Consider the following 15,070-nt stretch of genomic DNA (forward strand, 5'->3'; position numbering starts at 1 on the left):
ACAGAAGAGGAAATAGGCCAGATAAGGGCAAAGACCTGCTCAAGGTCACTCCGGTGGTGGGGACAGATCTAGGACCAGAATCCAGGCCACCCAGGCTAGGACTCGCCTCTACCTTCACCTAATGGTTTACAGAGTTTCTTCTCACCCTATAGTCTCAGATGATTTGCAAATTATCCTATCCAATTAGAGGAGCAGAAACAGAAGCAACTGAGGGCCAGAGAAGTTCTGTAACTTGCCCAAGATCACACAGCCGGAGTGTGGAATGGGGAGGGGCTCTTATGAGGGGCAATTCTGCGAGGGGCTGGATTGGCGCTCTGGTTCCCAGTGCCCACTCAGGACCCTTGGAGGTCCCTCCTGCGAGGTCTCAGCTGCGAGGGAGACAGAAAGAGGTTACCCTGCAGGGTCCCCAGACCCAGGTGTGCCCTCTCACCCTAGTCAACAGAAGCTGTGCGTCTGGCCTCACGGACTGTCTGAGTTCCCACTTACAACCCTTTGGGCTTCCTCTGTAAAATGGGTGGATGCCAGGGTTGTGGGGGCCCATGGGAGGCCTGGAGGCCTGTAGTAGGGAGGCCTGGCCAGTGGATTGAGCCCCACCCTCTCCTGGGCTGGGCTCCAGCTGGTTACTCATTAACCCTTAAGACCCTGCCTCCCTTTCCCCAGGGTTGCCTTCTGTCCTGACGCCTCCTCCTGGCCGTCCTGACGCCTCTTCCTGGCCCTCCTGCCACTCAAGGGCCAGTGCTAGATACTGGGAATTAACCTGGAATCGTAGAAAACACCATGTATCGATCACTTCCCTGGCACTTAACCTACACTGTGAGGAGGGACTAATGGGCTGATTTGCAAATGAGGCCTCCGAAGACCTTGGAGAGGGCAGGCCTTGGAGAACGGCTGAGCCAGCCACAGGGGACGGCCACATCTGTTGGGTCCCGGGCTGAAATCTCGGCCCCTCACTCATTATGGCTTGGTGGGGAGGGGGTGCAGATGGGGTCTCCTCTCTGCATGGGGATCTCTTGAGGGGATGAGCCCCTCAAGGTCCTGGTGATGCAAGGCTCTCTGGGGCTCCCCCACCAACCCCAGCCACTGACCTGCCCCAGCCTCTGCCCCAGCCAGATGAGTTGGGGGTGGCAGCCTTGACTCCTGGCTGAGCCCTCGAGTCTGGAATATTTCAGTCGCCCCTTTCTCCCAGCCCAGAGATGAAAATCCCTGGGGACAGGGCTCCTTTGCTCAGCGGCCTCACGGAGTCAGGGGAGATGGCAGGGCCTGAACCCCCTAACCAGACCAGCTCCCACAGGATTATCAGGAGACGCCATCCCACCCCATCCAACTTCAAGGCTAACCGGAGAGTTAATAATTCAGCCTGAGGAGTTGGAGTGTTGAGGATAAAATATATGCATCCCCCCCTCCCACCCCCACTCTTTGATGACCAACACAAGGGCAAGGCTTAGCTCATCAAGATGGCCCTTAAATGGTGGACATTTTGGCACCACGTGGAATATGATGGAAAGAACTATGGGTGGCGGAGGCTTATATAGAAGCCGGTTTTCTAGCTGGTCCCAGGCAACTCTTAAATTCATTTTTAAAAATCACACGGTGTAGGCGGGTGTCTACTTTGTCCACAGGCAGGCCTGACCCGGGTGGGGGAGAGGCAGAGCAAAGAATAACAATTGTCTTAAGGGAGGCTGCAGAGGGAGAAAAACCTCTGGGGTGTATCAGCTGGAAAAGAATAGATGCCTCAGTGTGGCCCTCTCCCCCCTTTCAGCCCGGCCCCTTTCGGGGGGAGCACACACAGCTGGGCCCTCCAGCAAAATCCCGTTCTATATATGTAAGAGCAACAGCTTGAGGCCCCTGGGGGACAAAACTTCATTGTAAGGCACACGCCGGCCTGGGCACCCCCTCCCCTAGCTCGAGAACTATCGTGGCATTGACCCTCCTCTGTGGGCCACCACAGGCCTGCTGACTGGGCCACATCTGGGGCTCAGGCAGCGGCTACCCCTCCCCCATGGCTGGCTACTGCGGAGGGGGTGGATGGCCTGGGTGGGAGCAGCTTCCCCGGCTCTCACCCCATCCCTACCCAGCAGGCTAGCTCACGTCCCCACTCTCCTCTGGGGTGCCCCTTGAAGGCAGAGCTGAGAGCTCTAGGAGGCCAGGCTGGCGACTTAATTGGCCTGCAAGTGCTTCCTCTCCTCTGGCCCTCAGTTTCAGTTTCATCACCTGTCAAACACTGGTGAAGTTGGATAGGCTTTTCCAGCTCCGACTTGCTGTGTCTGAGGATCTGGAGAGGCGGCGAGTTGAGCCATTCTGTAGTGAGATGATTTGCTGGGTCTGGGATTTCAGGATTCCCTGCTTCCAAGGTTTCAGAGGCGTAAGAATGTGCAGTTTGAAGATGCCGTCAGCCATTCATTCAATACATAATTTATTGACACCTACTATGTGCCAGGTAATGTTCTTAGTGTGGAAACTGCAGCAATGACCAAGGCAGAAAAATCTCTTATCCTCATGGGGCTTCTTACCCTCACAGAGTGAGGAGAAGGATAGTAACAAAAACTAAATAAAACTCTTTTATGGTGAGAAAAAAAAGGCCTCAGTAGGGGCAACTGTTTAGGTAGGGTGTCAGAGAGGTGAGGTGTGAGCCGACACCGGACTGCTGGGAGGGAACTAGCCACGCTGGGACAAGCATTGTAGACAGATGGAACAGCATGTGCGCAGCCCCTGCGGCAGGTGGTCAGGAGGCCTTGGTGGCTGTGACTTAGCGAGCGATGGAGAGAAAAGTCAGAGGAGAGGTAAGGAGTGGTCCGGGCAGGTCATACAAGGCCTCAGGAACCACGGCAACAGGTTTAGGTACTGTTCTGAGTGCAAAGGGAAACGACAGGTTTTAGCGAAGAAATGAGATGCTCTGATTTGTTTTTTACAAAGTGATTTGGGGGGAGTACAAGGAGCAGAGGAGAGAAGCTGTGCACTTGGGCAGGAAAGAGATGAGGAGGCATTCACCGGTGGGGCAGAGGGGCGTAGGTGGTGGGTTTACCCAGGACACGCCTGGAGGTAGAATCTTCAGGTCTCACGCAACCACACAGGGAAGCGGGAACCGAGAGGGCGCTTTCCCAGGTCTGCCAGGAGCTGGCTCTGAATGCTGGCTTTGGCGCTAATGACCTCGAAACCCTCAGACCTGTGCTGTCCGATACTGTAGCCACACATGGCTATTTAAATCTGAACCAATTCCAATGAAATAAAATAGAAAATTCAGTTCCTCGGTCATTCAAGAGCCACGTTTCAAGTGCTCAGTAGCCACATATCGCTAGTGGCTATCATATTGGACAACACAGGAGACATTTCCATCATTACAAGAAGTTATATGGGACAGCACTTCCTCACACAGCACATACACTGTCACTCAGCCTCAGTTTCCTCCTCTCCAAAATGTGCATGATAGTGTCTCCTTGGCAGGGTATCTGTGAGGACTAAACGAGATAACTCCTGTAAAGTGCTCAGTGCAGGCCGGCGCATAGCAAATGTTCATTAAATGCAGTTATTGCTATAATTGCTGAGATGGGGGAGAGGAAATAGAGGATGTCTCTGAGGTTTGGTTCTGAAAATCTAAGATTCAGAATCCTGCTGCCTTCCCCTGTCCAAGGGGAGGGCGAGGACTGCAGGCCAGGGAGTGGCAGCTGACCCCAGCCCCAGCCACGGGGACCCTTGCCCAGCCTGTACGCACGAGGCCAAGCCTCCCGGACCCCCCGCCCCGGGAAGTATCCCGCTGCACCGCCGCCTGCGGAGCCGCGCTGCCCGCCACGGGGCTGTGGCGCGGGTCGGCCGGCAGGGGGCGCTGAGCGCGGCGGGCGGGGCGCGGGGGGCGGGTGGGGGCCGGGCCAGGGCCGCGCGCTGGGCGGGCGCGGCTGCGGACCCGCGGGACTGCAGCGGGAGCCGAGCCGGGACTGTCGCGCGGGCCGCGCCGGCGATGCCGCGCCCCCGGGCCGGGCTGTAGTGGGGCCGGGGCGGAGTGCACGCCGGGCAGGCCGGACATGGAGGTGGTGGACGAGACGGAGGCGCTGCAGCGCTTCTTCGAAGGTGAGGGACCGCGGGCCGGCGGGGGCGGCTAACCTCTCGCGCTGGGAATAACCCCCGAGGACTGGGACCCAAGACTGATTTTACCACGTTGGGACCACCTCCCCTCCACCTCGGGACGTCTCCTCTAGGCTGGCACTAGGCTGCTAGTGCTGGCTCCCCGGGCTGGGAGTCTCCCGGAGGTCACTACCCACCGCCACGAAAGTTGGGCTCCCTGTCCCCCAACACACAAATCTTTCGGAGCTGTGTCCCCTTCCATGCTCCATCCTCCTTCTTGCCTTCCAGGACCTGCAGCCCTCCCCCTCCACCTAAATTCTGACACCTCCCATCCCCAGCGCAGTTCCCACTTCCTGAGTCTGGGGACCCTCTACTGTGCTTCTCTGGAACCTCATCCAGGTCCAGACCCCCTTCCGGGCCCAGATCCCCCAGCACACTTTCTAGGATCTTCCATGCTTCTTAAGCTGGCACCCCAGCCCCCAGAGTGCCTCCTAGAGACTGGGACCCCTGCCTAGAGACCCAATCCTCCTGGGTGCCTTTCTGGTTGCCACCCTCCTCCCAGCCTGACACCTAGGAGCTGGGACCTTGCCACTGTTCTTCCTTGAAACTGGGACCCCCTTCAGGACTGTCACCCACTTTCTGCAAGGATGCTCCCTCCCCTAAGGCTGAAATTCCCCTTGAAGCAGCTACCCCTCTCCTACTTGGGGCTGGGAACCCCTCCCCAGCATTCCTCTGTGGGCTGGGTCCTCCCACCCCCACCCCATACCCTCTGAATGCTCTCCTTGGGCTGGAACCTCCTTGAAGTTGGTGACTCTGCTGCCAGCCACCACCTTATCCACTCTCGGACCCTCCCAAAGCTATGACCTGCATCCCTCCAGCCCTCTGACACTCCTAAGGGCTCTGTTGTCCACACCTGTCCCTGGAGCTTTGCCTCCTCTGGCTGCGCTCCCTAGCCCCGGAGTGACCTCACCCCCTCACCTTGACCCTGATAAGACCCTGTCAGGGCTGGAATCGACACACACCCTACAATACTTTCTTCTATACTTGCCCCCTCCACCCCCCCCACCCCGGCCCCCCACACACAGTGGTTTTGGAGGTCTTCTCTCACATCTGACCAACATCCCTCCCCGTTTCTGGAGTAACCTCTGCCCCTCTTTCAGGGCTGTGTGTCCCCCCCCCCACCCGTGCTGGATTCAGGAGGGAGGGGACAGAGTGTGGAAGGGGGAGGCAGAGGTGCAGGCTGATGTCTCCCTCGCCCATGCGCTGCTTAGACCCTCACTGGAGCATCTAGCCAGACCTTCTGTCCCCTTTTGTGCCCCTTTCCACCAACTTGGGGAGCCCAGCCTCTGCCCTGCCCTCTCCGAGTCTCTAAGCCCACATCCTGCTCCTCAGTGCATTCAGAACCCAGAACTCAGTGATTCAGAGCCTTCCATTAGTATGAACCTGCCCCACGGGGCACTGTGCTGGGGCTTTGGGGCCACAGGGTCTGGAATCAGGGTTCCGGTTCCAAGCCCAGTGCCCAGATTCCTTTGGAGTCCCATGCGGGAGAGCTGAAGATCCTTCTTTGCCTGTTTTTCCCTCTCTGTGGCTTGCGGGTGGGAGCTTCTGTCCACTCCTGCTTGCTGAGCAGCCAAGGTCAGGATATCCCCAAGCCTCAGGCCTCCCCATGCCAGGATTCAGGACACCCCAGCTGACCTAGACCCCAAGAAATCAGGTTTGAACTAGATTAAATTGTTTAACCTGAGGTCGTTGGGCCATTTGAGGGTCCTAAGGGCTCTCATTCTTCCCAGACACTGTTCATCCTTTAGGACCCCTTGAGGGCCCTTATGGGAGCTGAGGCCCCTGGGGAGGCAGGAAGGGCACACTAGTCCTGGCTTGGGGGATACTCTTTTGGGGGTGCCCTGAGCCTCCTAGTACCTGGGATGACTTGTGGGCCAGGCCCCCTTGCTTCTCGAAGATATCCCCACACCTCCTCCCCCAGAATCTGGGCCCTGGCAGAGGGGTGGGCCTGGCTGGCCCTGGCTCCCTGTCTCCTGAGCCAAACTTTCCCTCCTGCCCATGGGTGGGGGGTGGGGGCTGACGCCACAGCTCAGCCATGCGGCTGGCCTGGCGGGCCTGGCTAGGAGGCTGTGCTGCTCCCTCCAGAGAGATAAGAGGAGACTCAAGAATGTCTGTGGGGAGCAGGGGGGTGTGGAGCTGCTGGCTGAGGAGGGCCCGGAGGGAGCCAGGGACTGGAGAAGTGTTCCCAGAGCCTGAGAAGGGAGGAAGGTGGGGTGGGTGCTGAGGGCTGGGGTCTTGGGGGCCACGTGGGCGGGGCAGCCTGGCAGGGAATCAGGTGGGCAGTGGTGTGTGCGACTACGCGTGGGTGTTAGGGAGAGCCTGGGAGCAGTGGGGCCAGCGTGTGTGCATGAGTGTACATGTGAAGTGCCGGGGGGCCAGAAGCTGCTTATCTGCGCGTGGATGTGTTGTTCCTGGGAGTGTAGGAGCAACGTGTGCTCTCGCACTCAGGACTGGGGACGCCTGAGTTCTTATCCGCTTCCCGCTCGGCCTTGGTCACTCCCTCTGGACAGTGGGTATAGGAGGCAGGGTCTATGCTTTCCGCTCTGGGATGCATTGTGGCCCCTTGTCTGACATGGCACACTTTCTAGGCACACCAGGCACATGCCCTGCTACTACCCAATGTGGTGGGCCAGGCTGTGCCCACCCTAGGGTGGTGGGCCGCTGGCTAAGGCACTTTAGGCCTTGGGTGAGAGGCTGGGACAGGGCGGCCCCCTCGAGGCTGGTACAGCCGGGCCCCCGTGACCGCCCTGCTAATCCCCTGGAGGGGAGGCTATAGCCGTCCAGCTGGGTGAGCATAGGGCCTACAGAGAGGGGACCCTCTAGGAGGGATGCCCTGGCTCCCAGCAGGTAACAGGGTCACATCACCTTGACAAGCTAGAGCCCATTCAGGGACAGAGGCAAGGCTGCTTCAGAGGATCCCAGTAGGACCTTAGAGGTTCCAGTGAAGGCTGGGCCACCGAGAGCTGTGTGACCCTGTGCAGAGCTCTCGCCTTCTCTGGGCCCCTTTTCCTCACCTGCAAAACAGGAACGGGTGGCAGAGAAGGTCTTGATGTCTTCAGCGCTGATGGGCCTCATCTCAGCCTTGGGAAGGAGCATGAAATAGAAGGGGGAGGGTGCCGACCCCTGGCCCCAGGGGCACAGACACATGGGGCTTGAGTGAGCAGCCAGTACCCCCAGAAAACAGGCAAGTGTGGAGGAAACCGTAGAGACTGAGGGGAGCTGGGCTTCCAGCAGGTACTAGAAAGGCTGTGGAGAGGTTGGGGGACCTCCACGCAGCTTCTAGAGGCTGGGTTTTCACTCCTTCCAGACTCGATGGGTGGCTTGGGCTGGTAACCTCCCTTCTCTGGCGTCGTGTCCCCTCCTGGGTGGGCAGGTCGACTGGACCAGAGATGGGGCTTCCCGTGTGATTTTTTTTTTTTTTAAGCCACCAAACAAAGACAAACTCATGGCCTCCTATGTGATATGGAATATGTACACTGGACACAGGGGGCTGGACCCCCACAAGCCCCTAGAGTAGCAAGATGCTGGTTGGAAAGCCACCTTTCCCCCAGCTCTGGGATGGGGGAGGGGCATAGTATTGACCCTTCTTTCCCGGGGACCAAGACCCATGCTCTGAGAGAAGGGGGTTAGTCAGTATTTTCTAGAGCTGACACCCAGCCCCCCTGCTCTCTCCCCTGCCACCAGGACTTAGAGCAGGGAGGGTGGCCTTCCTGTGGGGACCAGCATCTCTGCCTCCTGAGGGCAGGAGGACGCCCCAGGAGGAGACTGCCTGATGACTGTAGCAGAGGACGCCCACCCTGGATGGGAGGCTGGGGCTGAGCTGGGGTGTGTGATGGGTGGCACTGTGTCCCGTGTCAGCCTGTCTATCTGACTCAAGGAGCAGGTGGATGGGGGAGACAGCCAGAACCCTGACTCTCAAGGAAATGAGATGGGGTGTCTCCCAGGAGCCCCTGGGAGGACTCTTGCCCTAGCCCCACCTCCCCAGGTCCTGAGTCCAGCTGCAGGGGAAGTAGTAGTGGGCGATCTGACTCATCCCCTTGTCCCCAAGACTCAGCGCAGGGCCACACGGGGCTGGGGGAAAGGAGGGCAGGAAATGTTCTCAGGGAATATGGAGGCAACAATGGTTATGTGAACAGAGGCACAGGGAGAGGGGAGGCCCTCCAGGAAGCCAGCTCTCTGGGAGGGCCTGGGATCATTTCAGGGGAGACGAGCAGGGCCGCTCCTTATTCTGGGGGTCTTGGCAGAGGGTGCCTAGGGGTCTCAAGCAAAGCCAAGCAGGATGTTTGGGGGGGAGGTGGAGAAGACAGGCCGCTCCAAGCAGAATGGCCTCCTCCTGGGGACCTGGCCCCCATTCCCTGACTCCCAAGGGCTTACAAGATTGGGAGGGGGGTCTGGCATCAGAGGCTGCTGGGTAACAGCCCAACGGGGCCACTGATTGGCTGCTGCCCTTGGACTTTGCACTCCTGATAAGGACTGGGAGCAGAAATCATTAACTGAATCATTAACGTGGTGGCCCCGCCCCACCCAGCCTGCCTGCCCTTCCGTTCCACCTTCTTCCTCCTCAAGGCTCCCTCCTCTGGACCTCAGTTTCCCTCCCAGACTGGGTGTGTGTATGGGGGAGCCTCCTCCCCCACCTCAGAGTCTCTAGCCCCTGCTGTCACTGGGTGTGGATAGCCCCTCAGTTGGGGGCAGGGGTTGGATGCTGTAATGGTCTGATGCACTCACTGGGTCTGCTGCCGGGGTCTGTCCCCAGCTCTGCTGCTCACCCATGGTCCTTCTCTGGGCCTATCACCGCACCTCTGTACCTCCATTTTCTCCTCTGTAAAATGGGAGTACAACTGGTCACAGTGCCGACCTCTCAGGGTTTCTGGGGGATTAGGTAAACTGAGGCCTGTGAGGGGCCTAGTACAGTGCCTGGTGCTGTGGCAAATGTCAGCCTGGGTTGTGATTAGGCTCACACGGGGCAGGCACAGCCCAGTTCAGCAGCCTCACAGCAGCTATTAAGTCCTCACCGAGGATTTATTGGTCCACAGGGTAGGTCGGTGCCCCCAAGCTTGGGCTGGGGCCTGTGGCTGGTGCTATGTGCTTTGAGAAAGCCCCTCACACTTTCTGGGCCACTGCTAGCGATGAGGGTGAGAGGAAACCATTAGCTTTGTTGAGCACGCTCTCTGTAGGGGACCCCGCTCCATGATTAGGGTCTGGCTTTGCTTGGTCCTGAGGCCTGCTCCTGGTTCCTGATGCTTCCAGCTGGGCCTGCCCTGCCTACCACCTCAGAGATTTGGAACTTGGGGTGGGGCAGGCGGGCAAGAGGGAAGGGGCTTGGCTGTCCTTTGTCTATACCTGCCGCACCCAGCCCAGCGGTTTTGCATATGTTGTCTCCAGGAGTCCTGGAGCTCAGTGGAGGTGCATTGTGGCCTCCCCTCCTGTCTGAGAGGGGGCGCTGAGGCAGGAGAGGAAAGTGATGTGTCAGCCTTCTCAGGGAGATCACAGCAGAGCTGGGACAGGACCCTGGGCGTCCTGACCTGCAGTCAGCCATAGGTGGGTGGCAGCCTGGAATGGGACAGGGAAGGTGCCTCTCGTCCTTGGGTGCTGAGGGTCCTGATTCATCACTAATGGCTGTGCTACATGACTTCTGTCCAGCCCCTTGACCTCTGGACCTCAGAGCCCTTACTCAGATGGTCAAGGTTGTGTGACAGAAGCAGGGAGACCCCAAGAGTGCCAAGGCCTGGAGTGGGAGGGGAAGAAAGGGCAAAACCCAGGGTTGGGGGGCAGTTGGATCCAGGGCCCCTGCTGGAGTGGACCATGGACGGCGGCTCCGGGGCATCCTGTTCTGCCTCCAGGCTGCGTCGGTTGGAAAGTTCTCCCTTTATCCTACTTAGACCTCTCCAGCCCCCATAAGGCGCACCCATAGCCTCAGTCTCTCTGTGGAGTTTGGGGACCCTCCGTCCCTCGGGGCCTTCCCTTATTCCACTCTTCATCTCTCAGTCCCCTGTGCTCTCCTGTCCCTCTGTGGTTCTCCCTCCTGGGGCTGTGGCCTGGGGTCAGGGGACAGGCATCTCCATCCTCTGCCCCACTAGCGTGGAGGGGAGGCTGCCTTTGACAGGGGCCTTGGGGTCTCGACACCGAGTTTGCTCAGTTAGATCTGGCTCCAGCTAGAGCTGATGGGGAGGTGAGTTGGCCTGGGCCTGCCTTTGGGTCAGTGAGCATTTGTGTGCATGCGTGCACAAGTCTGTGTGAGGGACTGAGAGGTGAACACGCACAAGCGTGCTCGTGCCGCAGGGCCTTTGCACCGGCTGCCCACCATCTGGAATGCTCTTACCAGATACCCGTGTGGCTCACCTCCTTCACGTCTTTGCTCATTGAGGCACACCCTGACCATCCTACTGAGAATTGCAGTTCCTCACTGCTCTCCTGGCACCCCAACCCCCTCTCTTGGCTTTATTTTTTCCATAGTATTTGTCACCTTCCAAAAGGCTATGCATTTTAGCGATCTGTCTTGTCACCTGACTCTGCCTCCAGAATGTTAGCTCCATGTGGGCAGGAGGTTTTGTCTATTTTGTTTACTACTGTATCTGCCGGAGCCTGGTATTATCGGTGACACAGTCCATGCTCAGGAAATAATTGTTTAAACAGATGAGCCCATGTGTGTGTCAGTGTGGGAGGCATGTGCCACTGTGTACATATGTGTATTTGTATGTACACAGTCATGTGCATGTCAGTGGGCACGTGCCTGGGAGTGTGCCCTTGTGTACAAACGTGTGTGACATGCTGGTGTGTGAACACAGCTGGGCAAGGGTAACCCTAGAGGAGACCTGCCCTCACCACAAGCTTTAGGGTCTCTACTCCACCTTTGTGAAGAGGTGCCTTTTCCCAGTTGGCCTGCCCTGGTCCCTGTGGGAGAGGCCTAGGGGCACCAGGAGCAATTCAGCCCTGTGGAGTCGGGGCTGGGGATCCCCAGAGCAAAGCAGAGGTCCTTGGGGACTAATGTGGGTTCCCGGAGACCAGGCTGCAGCTACTGGGCTCAGTTCTGTTGGACTGGCTTGGGAGCATCTTGGGGCTGAGGTCAGCCTTGTGTCAACCTGAGGACCGTGTGGCAGCCATGTGGGGACTAGAGGAGGACATAGCTATAGCCCAGGGGTAGCTAAAGATCCCAGGTCCTCTGGAGGAGATGGGTCTCTGTGGGCAGGATGTGGGAATCGTCTGCATTTTTTAAGCAAGAAGTTGAGAAGGAACAAAGACGACTGTGGCTCAGATTTAAGGCCTGATGGCAATGACTCAAGAGCCACATCCTTGTCATTCATCCCTAAGCTAACTGGGGATTTGATGCAGAGATGCAAAGGATAGTTTACAAAATCAAGCATCTGACCTTGAAGGCATTTTGAGTGAGAAGGCTCTGGTCACAAGTTGAAGCCTGAAGCAGGGACAGCCAGCAGTTACGTTAATCAGAGATCATATTAATAAAGACAGAAAGTTTAAACCAAAGGAGGTGATAGCTCACTGTGCCCTGTCCCGGTATAAACTAGTTTGGAGCATGTTGATGAGCTCAGTCAATATTGGGAGACAAGTCACAGCACTGGGGGCCCTCTGTGGCTGGGGTGATTGAGGAGGGGCTGCAGGGGCAGGCAGGCAGTCACAGGAGGCTTATCCACAGGCAGTGGGTGATGGATAGAACCAAGGCCTGGAGGCCAGACTGTGCCATGCATGTGTCAGAATAACAGCATGGTGTACTGGTCATGCCCCAGAGGGGCTCAGAAGAAGAGGTGAGCCCCCCTCTAGGCTCCCTGGAGCTGATATGCAGGAAGATGGAGAAGCATGGGGGACAGTGGGAGAACTGGGCAGGAAAGGAGATATGAAAACAGAGCAATTAATGTTGATTGAGGAATGGCCTCCCAGGGGTGAGGAGCTCTCTCTCCATCTCACTGAACATGCTACAATTCCTGCTCCACTGTTACAGAAGGAAGCCAGGCCCAGGGAGGGCAGGTCACTTGCCGAGGGTCACACAGCAATGAAGGGGGTGCCTTAGAGCATCATGGGGGTGCCAGGTGGGCAGTCCCCTGACCACTACCACTCTGATCCCCTGCCATTGCTTAGAGCCAGGGTGCCCCTCAGATACTAACACGTAGGGTGGACACTCAGGGCACTGGGCGGGCAGGATGGGCCCCGTGCCCTGTTGGCCCCAGGTTCAGAGCAGCTAGGCCTGGCCAGCATCCTTAGGCCCTGGCCTGCCCTGCCCACAGCCACGTGGCTGACGGGATTTCCGCCATGTTTGGGGCATGAATTGACAAGTGCCCCATTGACGGGCAGGGGGGAGGGTGTGGGCAGGGCACAAGCCACCCACTGTGCTGGGTCCCCACCCTCCCCCGTCCCCCAGGACAATGGCCGAGACTCAGCCAGTGGCCACAGCTGGTGGGAGTGGTGGTGGGCATTAGCACCAGGAGGAGGGGAAGGGAAGGTCCCGGGTGGAGGACCCTCATCCCACACCTGGCTCGTGTCTCCTCGATTCCCCGGCTGCCCAGCTGGTGGCTGTACAGAAGGGGAGGAGGAGAGAGGAGCGGAGGGGAGGAGGGGAGGAGGGGGCATCCTTCCTGAAGCCCCATCCCAACCTGCCTGGGAAGGGGCAGTGTCTGGCTCCTGTTAAGAGCAGGTAATAAAGGACTTAATTAATGAGGAGCAGCTGGGGCGCATAGCTCAGCAGGGCAGGGATGGTACCTGGCGGGGCTGTGTCTAGCCCTGGCCCCCCGACCACTGCACGGCCTGGCGGAGGTCTCCAGACCCAGGCAGGCCTGGTTCCAGTGTCCCGCTTGCCACTTTGCTCATTCATTCCATGAACATTTATTGCATGCCTACTATCGGCTTAGATGCTTATATCCCAGAGAGACAGAGCTCACCCCAGACAGGGCGGGGCTCACAGCCCAGCTCCCACATCTGTAAGCGATGGCAAGGCATTTAGCCTTTCGGAGCCTCAGTTTCCTCATCTGTAAAATGGAGAACAAGAAAACCACCTACGCCATAGGGTTGTTACAAAAATTAAACATGAGCCGTACCAAGTATGTAGCGTGGGGCTGGGCACAGAGTGACTATTTGGTGAGTGTTTGCTGTGGGCAGTGGGCAGGCAGTGGACAGACTCTCCACCCACCTATGAGGACTGTGCCAGGCAGGAGAACAAAGAGCCTGATGAGAAAGTGGAAAGGAGGCCGCCACTCAGGAGGATGGGAGAGTCAGAGATGGCCTCTTGCAGAAATTTACGTTTAAGCCGAAACCTAAAGAGCAAGTAGGAATGGGCTTTCTCCGGCAGAGGGAGGAGCATGTGCAAAGGGCCTGATGTAGGTGTGGGGGGAGGGGGGAGGGGGATGTAATGAGGCAGGGCTGGGCCTGGAGAGTTGCAGATGGGAGAACTGGGGCAGGAGAGGAGGCTGTGGGGGCAAGCGGGGGGCGGACCGTGCCAGGCCTTGGACTCAGGGGGGCTCTGGTCACCCCTGGCTGGGAAGTTGTTGCCGAGTTTAAGGCAGGGGAGGGCAGGGATCTGGTTTGTGACCTGGTGGTGCCACATTCTGGTGTGGGGGTGGGGGTCTTGGGCAGCTTCTCCATCTCCCCGGGAGGTCTTGAGGATCAGCGGGAGACACACTCACTTTCCTGCAGGCAGGTATCTGTCTTTGGCTCAGTGATGTTGCAGGGCTCTTTGGGGAGCAGTGGGGCAGGGGTTACCCCCAAGAATGTGCCCAGAGGCACTGCCTTCCTCCTGGGTTCTTGGGGGCTCTGCCCCAGCCTCAGGAATCCCTGGGCTCCCACAAGCCCCCACCCCCACCCTATCCCTTGGAATGTTTGGGAAATCTCCAGTGTGGTTCATGGGGCAGGCTGGGGGCATCTGCCTGGTAGCTGGACCCTATAGGCCAGGCTGTGTGGGGAGAAAATCAGACAGGCCTCGAGGGCTCCCAGAGGAGAAGATGTGGGGTCAGTGTTCCTCAGGAGGCCCACCAACCCCCAAACCTTAAAGTTCTCTCCCACCCAATGGCCCACCCCCACCCTGCCCCAGTGGCTCCCTCCTCCCTCCTTCATCCTCCCGTCCACCCGGCCCCTGGCACGGGAGGGTCTCTCCTCCCCCAACCACATCTGGTTCTCGTTAGGGTCTCCCAGGATGCCTCTGCCTGAGGCCCCCCCCATCCCAGGGGAGGTGGGCAGGAGGATTAGGGGTGATTAGGAACACTCCTGGCCAGGGGAGGAGGGGGAGGGAGGGGGGGCCTAGCCTGTTATAAATAGCAACACCATGACTCCATCACCCCATCATTCATTGTAGATTCCAAGTTCAGTCTGGAAAACCTGCAGCATCAGCGGCCAGGGTGGGGGTGACGCTCCAGTACCCCTTCCCTCCCCATCTCTTGTGTTTGATCCTCCCTCAGGAACCTCCCGGCCCAATGGGTAGGGCAGCCCAGGATGGCGGGGAAGTCTCAGTGACCACCAACCACACCTTTCCCGTTGTTGTCAGGCCCCTGCACCTGGGTTTGACTTCTCCTTGCTGTGTTTCCTTGGGCAAGAGACTTGACCTGTCTTAACAAAGGGAATGATGCTAATGAGACCACGTCTGCAGGGGTGATTGGGAGGTAAACCTGCAAAGCACTTAGAATAGGGAGGGCCTGGCAGGCATTCAATCAGCATGAGCCGCTGTCACCGTCATCTCACCATCTCACCATCTCACCATCTCACCCTTACAGGTTGGGAGGAGTAAGCGTCACACTGCACATGAAGAGCTGCAGGATGCCTTGCATATAATAAACTCCCATGATTATTCATGTACTTGGCTCCAAAAGTGCCAAACACACAGTAGGCGCTCAATAAATGGGGCCTTTGGTTAACAGGGAAGGATGGGGCGGGGGCCAGAGCATAGACGGGAGTTCTAGAACCTCCGCATGCAGACTGGTCATTCCTGGCTTGAGAAGCTCTTCTTGCCCTGACTATA

At 58.2% G+C, this 15,070-nt stretch overlaps 1 protein-coding gene across 3 annotated transcripts in view; it reads left to right on the forward strand.

Annotated features, from left to right (window-relative positions):
- Positions 1-3,868: 3,868 nt before the first annotated feature.
- The window catches only part of MYRF (myelin regulatory factor), a 33,639-nt gene continuing 22,437 nt past the window's right edge, over positions 3,869-15,070 (forward strand). For all 3 annotated transcript variants that reach the window (XM_074336477.1, XM_074336478.1, XM_074336479.1), the window contains exon 1: positions 3,869-4,062. In XM_074336477.1, coding sequence (XP_074192578.1) covers positions 4,017-4,062 — 46 coding nt within the window. In that variant the 5' untranslated portion in view covers positions 3,869-4,016. The remainder of the gene's footprint in view (positions 4,063-15,070) is intronic.

This window comes from Rhinolophus sinicus, linkage group LG06 (genome assembly GCF_036562045.2).
Source record: "Rhinolophus sinicus isolate RSC01 linkage group LG06, ASM3656204v1, whole genome shotgun sequence".
Classification (NCBI taxonomy): Eukaryota; Metazoa; Chordata; class Mammalia; order Chiroptera; family Rhinolophidae; genus Rhinolophus; species Rhinolophus sinicus.